Source organism: Macaca fascicularis, chromosome 4 (genome assembly GCF_037993035.2).
Source record: "Macaca fascicularis isolate 582-1 chromosome 4, T2T-MFA8v1.1".
Taxonomy (NCBI): Eukaryota; Metazoa; Chordata; class Mammalia; order Primates; family Cercopithecidae; genus Macaca; species Macaca fascicularis.
Genome location: NC_088378.1, coordinates 137,889,528 through 137,902,090, shown reverse-complemented (window position 1 = coordinate 137,902,090; position 12,563 = coordinate 137,889,528). Strand labels below are relative to the sequence as shown.

Genomic DNA, 12,563 nt, shown 5'->3' with positions numbered 1-12,563 from the left:
ATTACCCAATGTCAATAACAAATTGTGTATGAAGAAAAATGTAATGCTTTGAGAATATTTTCTTTTGGGCTTTGTCCATGATTAGATTACACTAAATTACAGCGTACAGATATCAGGCAATTACTCTTTGCTTTTAACTATTCAATTTCATGGCAAATCCACATAGCTCAGTAATGCTAAAATCACACATGCGGTTACCGAGAAAGTACCTCATCATCTCCATTTTGTGAAGCTAGGTTCAAGTTGCACTGTAATGACCTCTGGTCCTGTTAAGTGTAAAGTACATTCCAGATGAACACGGAGTAATCCGTCCTCTCTGTAATTGCCAGATATCTGGAGAGATTCTTGCAGATGTTGCTGGATAAGCTTGGGTGAGGTGTGAAGAGGAATGGCGTCTTTGCTCTCCTGCTTACTCCGGCTACCCTCCCTATCTCTGATCCTGGTTGGTCTCTGGTCCCACTCATTCTATTGCTTTAACCAGGAGCATGTCTCTTTTTCTTCTGTTTTGTGAAAGCATGGTCATTTTCTCTTCACTCAGCTCACAGGATCCTCCCCAACCTCCTCCCAATTTTAATTTCTTCCAAAGCTGTGGATGTCCCATAAGCAATCGAGTCGGCTATCCTGGAAACTGGAGGAGCTTGTTAGTGAAAAAAGAATTATTTGAGCTGATTGTGAGAAATCGAACAGTGGCAGGAGGAGGAAAACCAGAGAAGAAAGGAGCCGACACATCTAAACAAGCGGCCAGGGCACTGTGCATACAGATGTTGGTGGTAGCTGGGTCTCTGTTGCAGCTCATTACCGAGAAGCACATCAGAGGGCGCGGGGTGAGGGTTGGGGCTGTTGGGCAGCAGCGCTGAGCTTTGAACGGGGCTTTTCTGCAGAATGCACCCTCTCCCTTCCCCAGTGCTGTGGTTGCTGAACCAGTTCCCACCTAAACAGTGCAGACCACCTGGGCAGTCTCCTGGGGACCCCATGTCCCTCCGTGGTGGATGTCTATTTCAACTAGAGGCTCTTCAACACCCAGAATCTCAGGGAAAATGCCCCAGCCAGTGCTGGGGCCCCGCCCCAGAAATGGGCACCCCCTGCTGGTGATGGGGGAAGGCAGTCTCGATACAGGGTCAGATTGCAGCAGAGGATGAGGGAAGGACACAAAATGCATTTTCCACGGCGAAGGGGACCACTGTGAGCATCTTGTTTCTCTGCTTCTTGGAGTGTGTTACAGAAAATGGGGTGAACTGGCTTGGTGGAGCTCAGAAGGGAGGAGTCTTGGATCCAGATCTTCCCAGCAGCAGGCTTTATATATTTCTGTGTCTCCCCCGCCACCCCCCGCATGCCCTTCTGCCGCAGCCCTCTCTCTCTATTACCGGGCGTCTTGGCAGCATTTCCCAGGAACCTGCAGCTGCTCAGGGGTTGATCGGTATATGTGCTGGAAATGCGTGTGAATGTGCAGCGTGGCAGGGGTGGGAGCCCATGGAAGGTTTGAGTGTTTCTCGGGAGAATTCAGAGTACCTCCAACAAGGGTCTCTTGTTCAGCGTTGGAGTTCTTGTTCTGGTAACTACTTTCTGTGGCTAAGCCTGGGTGGAAATGCAGAATGGACACTGTCTAATTGCTGGTAACCTATGGATGGAGGGAGCTGCAGTTCCGATGTGGCCCCAGTTTATAAATAAATGAACATTCATTAATGTAAAATTAAATTAGAATGAAATTTCCCATCCAGTTTTGTTTAGAAGGCAAAAATAAGTGGGTTGGCTGTGTAATTCTGCTGCGGATGCTGGAGCTGATAGTCACAAGGTGATAATAGTAATTTGCTCTTTGCTTGTGCCTCCATCCCAGATCTCAAGGCAGATATTACCACCCTGGTTTTGCACAGGCTCATTGAGGTTAAAGGGCTGGTTGGAAGTTACCTGGCAAGGGGTTGAGTGCAGAGGCCCTAAAATTCTCTGGCCCATTAGACCTCGAGCGTGTCAGTAAACTAAAAATGGACCGAGACCTGGGAGACCTGAATTCCAGTCCTCAGTCTGTCACTGGCTCGGTGTGTGGGCAAAAGAATGATCAGTTTCCTCACCTATAATGGAAGGGCCAGTGAGTGGTACTCTTTCAGTTGTTTGCATCTGAGTTAATATTTGAACTTAGAACTCACAAAAGGCACACAATGTTAATGTAAGCATTATTTATGGCCAACTTTCTCTGAGCTTTACTTTTCCCGCCTTTTTCTTGCGACCTTAGTTTGCCCTTTGGGAATTAAAATATTAAATAAGAGTCATTTCTGTATATTTCATGCTTTATTTGCTGGAGGGGGATTTGCTTTGGAAAGGGTGTTATTCTTCCAAGCCCAGCTGGCAGGCTGTGCAAATTCCCAGGGCCTCACTTGGGCGGGAGAGTCCTCCCAAATCTGTCCACCTTCTCCCCAGCATGGCCGTCACTTGGCTGCTGCAGAAAAGCAGAGGTTTGCACTCAGTACCATCAGCAGGTCTGCTTATGAAACTGCCCTCTAAAACCTGCCTGCAGGTCAGAGGGAGGAGGGGGCACCAGGGCAGGCTGGGCAGGAAGGTGGGATGTTTTGCAAGGAGCCTGGAAGCTGTCTATAGCCTGGGGCAAGTCATTTAACCTCCCAGTTTCTCCATCACTAACAGCACTTCCTCGAGTCTCTTCTCTCCTCCTGGGGACTATGAGAAGTAATTAGTGGCTGTTTGTCAGAGGAGATGTAGCTTTGCTCACGTAACTCAGGCAGACCTTGAACTGGGCAAAGCCAAATAGGGCTCAGGACTTTAATTTGCAGAATGAATGGGGATGGGAAAGTGCACCAAGGTTTCCTTCGGAGCAACCACCCCGTGGTGATGTTGTGGGAGGGAATTAAAATATCTGGAGCAGGAGAGTGGGGTGGGTTGCTGGGAACCCAGCCTGAGCCCCATCTCCCTGGAGAACTGGGGCTCTGCAGCCACCAGCAGGTATCACAGCATAGCCCAGGGAGAAGACAGCTCCACATTCTCAAGTGCAAAGCCGCCAAACAAATTGCCACCCTGAAACCCTGCCTCTGGAGTATTAACGCCAGGGTGGGCGGAGGCTGGCCAAGCTGCAGAGATGCCCGCCCTCCCCGTACCGTGCTGGGGAAGCATCTCACTCAGCAGCCCTTCCAGGGCGGCCCGGTACTTTTCCAGCTGTCTGGAGTTCATCCTCATTCCAATTTCCAGAGGAGCAGTCAGCTGTGAAATAAGGCAGCGTTAATAACAAGGGAGAGGTGTGGAGAGGGCCCTTAACCCCTGGGTGCACTACAGGTGGCAGGAGGGACCCACGGGAGCCACACCACCCTGCAGACCCCACTAGAGCCTCTAGGGATGGCTGGGAATTCTGCCACCTTCCCGTAATTCTAACCAGAGGGCTGGATCCTGAAGGTCGCTGAGTCCTGCTGAGAGGATCAGCACACCTTCCCTAATGGGGATGCTGGGACGGGGAGGGGGGAGACGGGTATCAGCAGGAACCCCAGCAGGCTTTTCTCATGAGGAGGGAATTCACTGCCCCCTCAACAATAATAGCCAACATTGTGGAGCCTTACCCTTATTCTACGCTTTACACTTACTCTAAGTGCTTTATGTATATTAACCTCTCAATAGCTCTGTGGGGTAGGGACGGTTACTGTTCCCATTTTGCAGATGAGGAAACTGAGGACAATGAGATTGAGTAACTTGCTCAAGGCCACACAGGTGGTAAGGAGCAGAGGATGAAGATGTTACATCCAAGGGGCCTGGCTCCAGGGTCTGTGCCCACGACTACCAGGCTACCTTTCCTCTTGTCTGGAGGCTCTCCACCAAAGGGGTAGTTGCAGCCTCGAGGCAGAGCCTAGGGCACTGATTGATCTCCCTGTCGCCCCCCCGCCAGAGCTTCCTGGATCAATGCTCTTGCTGCACAAACTAGCCAGCACACTGGAAGACTCCTGGCCTCTGCCTCCCACCGGGCTCCCTGGGTTCCAGGAATGAGCCTCCTAGACCCTTGGGGGCTCAGGGTGCCTGAAGGGTGTCTGAAGTGCCCCAGTTCAGTCCTGCCTGTGCCATTCCTGGCTGTGGTTATGCCTCTCCCTCTAGACCCTCTAGCAGGGTCCTTACTTGAACACGAGGAGGCTGGATTGGGCATTCCCAAAGGGCCCTCCCAGCTCTGTATGTCGTGGTTCTAGGAGATGGAAAGAGGTGAGAGGGGCCCCACCCAAGCCTTCCCAAGAAGGCTTCATGGACATACCATGTCCCCGGGCAACCTTGGAGTTAGTGCCTCAAACTCCGACTCAGGTGCATTTAGGAGGTGATTCTGAGTGTGCTCCTGCTCGCCAGCTGCTGGATTCCCTCCCAGCTCCCTCCTCAGGAGCCCAAGGAGTTCGGAGTGGATGTGGGGGGAAAGGAGCCCCACCTTGCTGAGTGCTGAGTGCGGCGACAGCACCCAGGTTGTTCTCTGGGCCTGACAGCACCAGGAAGGATCACTGGCCTGTGTCCAGTGGGAGGTGGGAGTCCAGCTGGGTTCTGCCCTGACTCCTATGTGACCGTGACAAGGAGACTCCTGCTCTCTCTGGATGTCAGTCTTCTTGCCCCTTGGGCCCCTTTGTGTGGAAGTGACCCACACTCAGGCCTGGGCCTCTGCTTCTCCATCCATACCTGTCTCCTCAAATGGCTCACCCGCGCCTAGCTTGAAATTCCTTCTAACCACGGATGACTCCTACACGTGTGCCTCCAGCCCTCACGTCTCTCCTGAACTCCAAACTTGTATGTCCACCTGCCCGGGCAATGTCTCTGCCTGGATACCCAAGAGCATCTCATGGTTTTCAGGCCCAGTCTGACTTCCTGATCTTCCTCCTGCCATCCTGCAGCCAACCACAGACTACTCTGTCTCTGTGAGTGGCAAATCCCTCTTTAGTTGTTTTGGCCCAAACCCTTGAAGTCAATTTTCACTTTTTCTTAACATCCTATATCCATTCTTTCAGCAAATCCTGTGGGCTTCTACCTCCAAAATATTTAAAACATCCAACCTCCTTGCCCTGCCTCCACCAAGACCGCCTGAGGCCGAAGTCTCCCTCTCTCTTTTTCTCTGTGTCTCATACTACAGCAGCCTCCTCAGCGGCCTCCCTACCTCTGCCTTTGTCCGGTCCCTGCAGTCTGTTCTCAGCAGCTGGAGAGACCCCTTTAAAATGTAAATCAGATCCGTCCCTCCTCTGCTCAGAACCCCGAGGGCTCCACTTCAGCAGAGTGAATGGAGAGTCCAGTGGCCTGTGAACTCCACAGCTGCCCCTGCCCCTCCGCCAGTCTCTCTGGCCTTCTCACTCTTCCTGAATGCACCGGGCCCTCTCCTGCCTCAGGAACTTTGCACTGGCTGTCCCTCCCGCCTGGAAGCCTCTTCCCCCGGAAATCCTTGTGGTTCATGCCTTGCTCTCTTCTGGTCTGTGTGCCCCTACCGTCTCCTAGGACGCCTGCTGTTGCCCACTGAGATCCATAACCCACCACGGCTCCTTGTGGCTCTGTTTACCTCCATCGCACATGTCATTGCCTGCCACACTGCTGAGTTTGCTTCCTGTCTTTACCTTGTTTGTGGTCTGTTTCAGTCGTCCTAGGATCTTGTTTCTTCTTCCCTATGGAGTGTGAGTTCCACAAGGGTGGAGATTTTGTCTGTTCACCACCCCGTCCCCAGTGCCGGGAACAGTGCCTCAGACCTAGTAGGGGCTCATTTATTGATCACCCAAATAAACGAGTCTGTGAAATAAAAGAGCTCACGGGACAAGCTCAAGGTTCTCCCCAGCCCCAACAGTCGGCCCTGGGTGTTGAGGCCTGTGGCTGGCTCCTGGGTTTCTGTCTGGGAGGGGAGGAACTGGCACCCTCGCCACCTCTCTCCGGAGGACTGCAGCACCTGCTGCCTGGCCTCCTGCCTCCACTCGTGCTGCCCCAGCTCTGAGAGGGCTCCAGTGACTTCCCTGCTTTGAATCCCCAGTGGCGCTGCATGCAGGCCCTGCCTGGGCTGGCCATGCTGCCCTCTTGCCCACTCGACTCGCGCCTGCCACAAGGGCCTGGCGCCCACCAGTGCTTCTCAGTCTTTGTGCTCACTGTTCCTTCTCCCAGGAGGTCCTTGCTCCAGCTCTTTGCACAGGTGGCTCCTTCTCTTCATTCAGGTTTCAAGTCAAATGTCACCTTCTCCAAGAGGCCTTCCCTGACCCATCTCAGGGACGAAGCAGTCCCCCAAACCCCACTCAGTCACTCTCCTACTTCCTTATCTGGTGCCTGAAATGGTTGATTTATCTCGTTGTTGGAGTCCGTCTCTCCCTACGAGGATGGAGCTCACTGCTGTATCCTAGGACACTCTGAGGCTCGCTGTGGTTCGTGGGCCCTGCCTCCAGGCCAGGCAGGGGAATGCATGCCCTGCTGTGAGTTTCTCTCCCTTGTCCCTGTTGTCTGCTCACCTTGATCATTTCGTTTCCTTCTTCCTCGATGAGCTCCGCAGGGTCTACAGGACCCTCCTCCCCAGACCTCTGCCATACACTCAGGGATTTCTTTTGCCCTTTACTCCGTTCCTTTTCCTAAGGGCAGAGCAGAAAATTGCACAGAACTGCCCTCCCTCAACCCACCCTGATGGCCCCTCACCTGTCTCCATCTGCCCAGGACGCTACCTGCCCCCAGCTCCCTACAGACTGAAAGAATCCTCCCCCCCAGGAGCCTTCTGCACGAGGAGTCTCAGATACTAACTAGTGGCTCATGGATGGCCCTTGAGGTTGCCCAACAATAATAGGTCAACTTGAAGAGGAATCCATTCCTTTGTAGTTAAAACATTGCACCCAGATTGTTACTGTTAATTAACTTAAAACACTGAAAATAATGGCTGCCCTTCATGCATATTAAGTATGAAAATGTGTCTTTTTTAGCAGAAAGCCTATTAAAAAAGTAGCAAGTCAGCCTAGTCTGGGAGGGCGCCATGGGGTGGCCCAGGAACTCAGAGTCCCTGGGAGGTGATTTATAAGAAGCAAGACAGGAGATAAATTATGGAGGAGGGAGTTTGTAGCTTCTTCATAAAAATCCCGGTGCCTGGCAATTATGAGGAGAAAAGCCATGCAGCAGATTAATGCAGTGTCCTTTTCTTGCCATTTTGCTAGTTTATGTTCCACTGGGTTTGGCTATTCCTGTCCAGCCACCAGTCTTGCCTGGCATGCTGCCGGCCAGGTCCCCAAGCACTGTGATCCTCATTCCTTTGCTTTCTCTAGTGACACTCTCGGGACTCCGCTGTTGGCCTGCCCTGAGACATGGTGATTCTAGAACAAACGGTCATCCTGTGGGGAGCCTGCCAGCGTGGAAGACAGTGTGTTGGGGCCTGCTGTTGTACCTACCCAGTTCCCATGTCTGCTTGAAGAAGGGGATCTGGATTCGGCCTTGCCCCTCAAAAGAGCGCTGTTCACTGGGAATGTGGATCCCCACACACCTCCCCGCATAGAGTGGGCAGTTGCAGACAGGCTGTGCCCCAGAGCCTCGAGACCTCCCTGGGCACTAACTCATGTATTCATCCCTATTGGAGTCTCAGTGTCAGACAGGGTGGAGCATGAAAGTCCCTTTCTTCATCTCCTGGGATTAAAGAAACCAAACATCTGCATAGACACTCAGCATCCCTGAAGTCTAAAGTAAAAGGCAGCCGGGAGGCAGAGCCAGCAGTTCCATTTTCCTTAGGCTCCACTGCCTGAGTTCCACGAGGCCTGCCTGGTTCTCTTCTGGGCCCTAAAGAGGAGGTTTTGGCCACTGCTACATGGACCACAGCCTTGTTTCCCGCCTCTGGGTGCTGGCTCCCATTGGTCCCTTGCTCCTGATCTCTCAAGGCCCCCAGCTGAGTTCCACCTTTTCCCTGCAGGCTTCCAAGCACGCTCCAGCCCTTGGTGATTCTCCCTCCTCTGAACCTGAGCACCACTGATGGGGCAATGCATCATGCCCTGCCTGTGACATCTCTCTTTTGTCTGCGACTGTTAGTTAATTTTTCATATGTTCGTGTCTTGGCACCCCAGCCTGCTCCCTGGAGATGGGGAGGTGCTGAGATTCTTTTGCATGCTCGGGCCCATCACCCAGGGTGGCCTCTTATACTGCAGAGCAGCTCAGTAAATATTTATTGGCTTGTTAATTAAAAATTTCCTCCAAAGGATAGGCAGGGGTGGGAAAGATGTTGCTCATATGAGCCACTGACATGTCTGAGTGATGCCAGTGAAGGCGCAAAGGTGGCCAGAGAGGCGGCTGGGACTGGGGGTTATCTTGGGTCCTGGTCCTTCACACTTTCCTTGGTATTGCTGGTGTAGGTCATAGTGACCTCAGCCTTGCTAGCAAGGCAGGCAGCAGGAGGTTCTTACCTGCATCCTCTGGAGTTCGCCGTAGGTGAAGATGGGGACGAAGGCTTCCGTCCAGGAGGCCAGCATGGCAGCTGCATGCACCACCAGCAGAGCAGCCACAGCCTTACGGGATACCATCTTGGAGCTGGACAATGATAAGGAGCTCTTGTCACCAAGTTTGGGGTATAGTGGCAGACTGCTGTGTCCGAGGCAGGGGCCCTCAGTTCTGGCCCATGCCCCAGCTCTTGCTGTGTGATCTTCAGCCAGAGCTCAGCCTCTCTGGATTTGGGCCTGGCATCAGAGCTTTAGCAGATGAGCTCTGAGCACCTTTCTGCCCCAGAGCTGTGGCAGCTGGCCGAGCTCCTGGGAAAGGCCGTCGAGCCCCCTACCACACACCAGGGAGGAATCATTTCACTTGTCTGTTCTTCTCTTTTGGTACAGGCGAGGTCTTCTGGGGTCAGCTGGGCTCATAAGGCAGGAGGACCTCATCTTTCAGAGAAGGAATGCCTAGATTATCAACAGAACTGTGCCCCAAGACCCAGGGAAACCTCCCTGCCCCAGTGCCTGTGAGAATGACAAAAGGGGTGGACCCAAGCCCAGATGACCAGGGCTCTGCCTGGAAGTGCCAGGCCAGGACCCTGGGTCTGTAGAACCTCTACCATTGCAAAGGATGAGCCAGATGGAAAAATTCAGCATGGAGCTGTATCCCTGAGCCAAGAGGGCACCCCCTTCCCTGTTGGGGGAGTGGTGTCTTGGGAACAAGCCCCGTGCCGCATGCTCCAGTGCGTCTAGCTGCCTTTGGCCACTGTCCTGAAACAGCAGGGAGCGGGCTTCCTCTTTCCTCACACCCTGGAACCCGGTGATTGCTGACCAGGAAGCAGGTGTGTGTAGAATAGCTGGCAGGACATTGGGCTGTGGTGGGCTTTTGGAGCTCCGGTCCTGGCGGGGAGCAGTTCGGCATGGTGACTGCAGGGGTACAGAGCCTTAAGAAAGCGTCCACTGGGCAGACTTTGGGCAGGGACAGGGTGGTCCTGGGGTGGGGGTGGGACGGCCTAGCTGAATGCCAGCTATGGTTGACTCATTCAAAGGCAGCAGGGGCTGGAACCTTGGCCTTTTGAGGCCCAGTGCTTTTCCCAATACCCCATTTCATGTTGCCTCTGCCCATAGCAGGTGGAGGAAGGCACAGGGGGCAGGCCTGTTGAATGCATCTTGGGCACCACTGTTCCTGTGCTGGGTGGACTGCTGAGTGCAGGGGCCAGGCCTCCGAGCAGGGAGGGGAGGCCAGGACAGCAGTAGCTCGGAGGGGAGGCCAAGACAGCAGTAGGGGTAGGGGTGGAGGTAGTTACAAGGTTTCAGATAAAGGCTCCTCCAGTCCTTAGGCAGCCTGGATTCTGTCAGCAGGAGAGGGTCTGCCCTGGAAAGGCCTCGGGGCTCCTCTGCAGGTCTCAACCTGGCTCCCCCTTTGAACAGAACCTTCCAAGGCTGCAGGCTTGCATCCTGCCTGTCAGCCAAGTCCTGTCTCCTCAGTCATCTGAAGCCACCCTGCCAAGCCAGACGCTCCCTCTGCCTTCTTACTATTCCAGCTCTCTCTTCTTCCCACTTCCTATTTTCTCTCCATTTTGTTCAAACTCCATGAACAAGAACAAGAGAGCTCAGACAGCGAAAGCCTCCCCATCCCAGCTGTATGCAAATTCCCAGCAGGCTGAAAGGACCACCTGCCCACTCAAGACCACCTCCCAGGAAGCCGAGGCCCTGTGCGGAGCCCCAGAGGAGCCTGAGCTGAACGGAGACTGGGTTGAGGTGGGTGGGACCCGTCTCATTCCTGTGCTTTCCCTGAAGAGTCTCTGGGGCCTGCTTTTCCCCCAAGCAGAGATGGATGTGTCACATTTATGGCGTCCCATTTCCTTCTCAGAGAAGCTATAGATCCTGTTTCATTCTGGTGTATTTAATTCACTCCATAGGAATCAATAAAAACTTTAAATAAAAAAAGGCAAAATCCAATTGCTGCTCATTTTCTTGATCCAACTGGCAGTCGGCATGTCACCTAAGTTCATGTGTTCTGGCGAGCTGGAAGTGGGAGAGGGAGCTTTTCATTGTACAGTGAGGCACTAATTCCTTTCCCATCATCAGAGATGGGGGGCTTCAGCCTTCAAGTGCCCAGCTCTGCATGACGGGGGTGACCGTCTGCCCTCCCCTGCGGCACTCCTGGCTGGGCTAGCCTTGCCTCCCCATGTGCTGTCCCCTGGGGTCAACTTTTTCTTTTATTTTCTTTCTTTTTCCTTTCCTTCCTTCCTTCCTTCCTTCCTTCCTTCCTTCCTTCCTTCCTTCCTTCCTTCCTTCCTTCCTTCCTTCCTTCCTTCCTTCTTCCCTTCCCTTCCCTCCCCTCCCCTCCCCTCCCCTCCCCTCCCCTCCCCTCCCCTCCCCTCCCCTCCCCTCCCCTCCCCTCCCCTCCCCTCCCCTCCCTTCCCCTCCCCTCCCCTCCCTTCCCTTCCCTTCCCTTCCCTTCCCTTCCTTTTTCTTTTTCTTTTTCTTTTTCTTTTTTTTTTTGAGATGGAGTCTCACTCTGTCTCCCAGGCTGGAGTGCAGTGGTGCCATATCGGCTCACTGCAACCTCCGCCTCCCGGGTTCAAGCGATTCTTCTGCCTCAGCCTCCTGAGTAGCTGAGACTACAGGCGCCCGCCACCACGCCCAGCTAATTTTTGTATTTTTAGTAGAAACAGAGTGTCACCATATTGGCCTGGCTGGTCTCAAACTCCTGACCTCGTGATCTGCCCACCTCGGCCTCCCAAAGTGCTGGGATTATAGGCATGAGTCACCGCAGGGCCAGCTTTTCCTTACCTTTCCAGAGCAAAGCCACCATGCCAAGAGGAGCCCTGCATCCATGATGAGCTCTGGCTTGGGTTCCCGGCCCACCGTGGATGTGCCAGACCCACCCACAACAGACACTGCTTTGCCAGGAGGTGCACCCACCTGCTTCCCTCCAGCCTCTGTGCCTCAGCCCTGCCTCTGCTCACTAATGCCTTGGGAATCAGCTTGGGCACTCAGTGTGAAGCCCGGCTGGGCACTGGAAGGTGGCAGAGGGCCCTGGACCAGGCTGGCTCTGGCTTGCACCACCGTTCTGCTTTAGGGTTCATGCCGACCGCTCCCCACCCGCTTTCTCCGAGGGCTACTTACAGCGTGCGTGTGGTCTGAGTGGGTCTGGAGGAGTCTCTCTCTGCTTGTCTTCTGGTGTCCGACTGATCTGATGGGTTCTTATATACCTCCCAACCCTGGGAGCTGCCCTTGGAGCCCATTAACCTTTAACCACAGCTTTGGGGGCCCTCGGTGGGGGAGCCTGGATTCTTGAAACTCGTGGAAACCCCGGGCAGGGCTAGCCATGCTGTGGGCTTCCAGGGCTTTCCTGGAAGGAAAGCGACAGTCAGATGACACCCAGATGGCATTCTCCCATCCACTGAAAACTCAGCTGCCTCTAAGAGGTCATTTTAACAAAAGCCTTTTCTTTTTTTGGTTCCTTAAATATGTGACATTGGTGAGCATCTGCAGGCCAACGCTCTAGTGATCAGATCTTCTGTTGACCTGTCAGAGTGTGTATTAGAAAGATAACTTCTCTTCAGTCTTCCCCCTGAAGCCCCTCATGAAAGAAAGTGTTCAGGAGTTTGTGACAGCATTTCAGTGGATTAATGAAAAGAAAATGACTGAGTCCAGATCCAGGGCTGTGTGGGGCCAGATGCCACAAAGGAGCCAATGAAATGCAGAGGGGTGACAGCGTGGGAGGTCTGCACGCCGCAGCCTAAATGGGGAGATGGACACCTACCTGGGCAATGTTTCATGGTAATCATGCAATTCAAACAGTATGTGTAAAGATTCAAAGAGGGAAGAGGGAAGAGGTGAATGTGATCTGGAGTCAGACCTGGGTTGCTGTTGCTGGGGCTGGGTGGGGCCATTTCCAGAGCGCAGCATTACTCAGGAAATGCTTGACACGAACGTTCTGATTAAACACAGCAACCCCGTGAGGTGGGTGCGTTTATTTCCCCCATCTGATAGATAAGGAAACAGAGGCACTGCTAAACAGCTCGTCTGTGACTCCCTTGCAAGGTCTCTTTATACGAGGGTGAAGGCCAGACGTGGCCAGGTGCAGCAGAGGGCAGGAGTGAGGGCTTCTGGGGATTTGGGGCACACACAGGCTTAGGATGGTGTGGTTGTGTCACAGGAGGTCCCCTGTGTGGTCTAGGAGCCGCT

The 12,563-nt window shown here is 53.6% G+C and overlaps 1 protein-coding gene across 1 annotated transcript; it reads right to left on the bottom strand.

The window, feature by feature from the left end:
- Nucleotides 1–2,264: 2,264 nt before the first annotated feature.
- MLN (motilin) lies at nucleotides 2,265–11,551 on the bottom strand. Its single transcript, XM_005553277.5, has 5 exons — nucleotides 11,499–11,551; nucleotides 8,346–8,469; nucleotides 6,429–6,545; nucleotides 3,102–3,204; nucleotides 2,265–2,431 (listed from the first exon to the last, which is right to left on the bottom strand). Exons 2-5 carry the CDS (start codon nucleotides 8,460–8,462, stop codon nucleotides 2,421–2,423), a joined length of 348 nt encoding a protein of 115 aa, XP_005553334.3. The 5' UTR covers nucleotides 8,463–8,469; nucleotides 11,499–11,551; the 3' UTR covers nucleotides 2,265–2,420.
- Nucleotides 11,552–12,563: the final 1,012 nt, after the last annotated feature.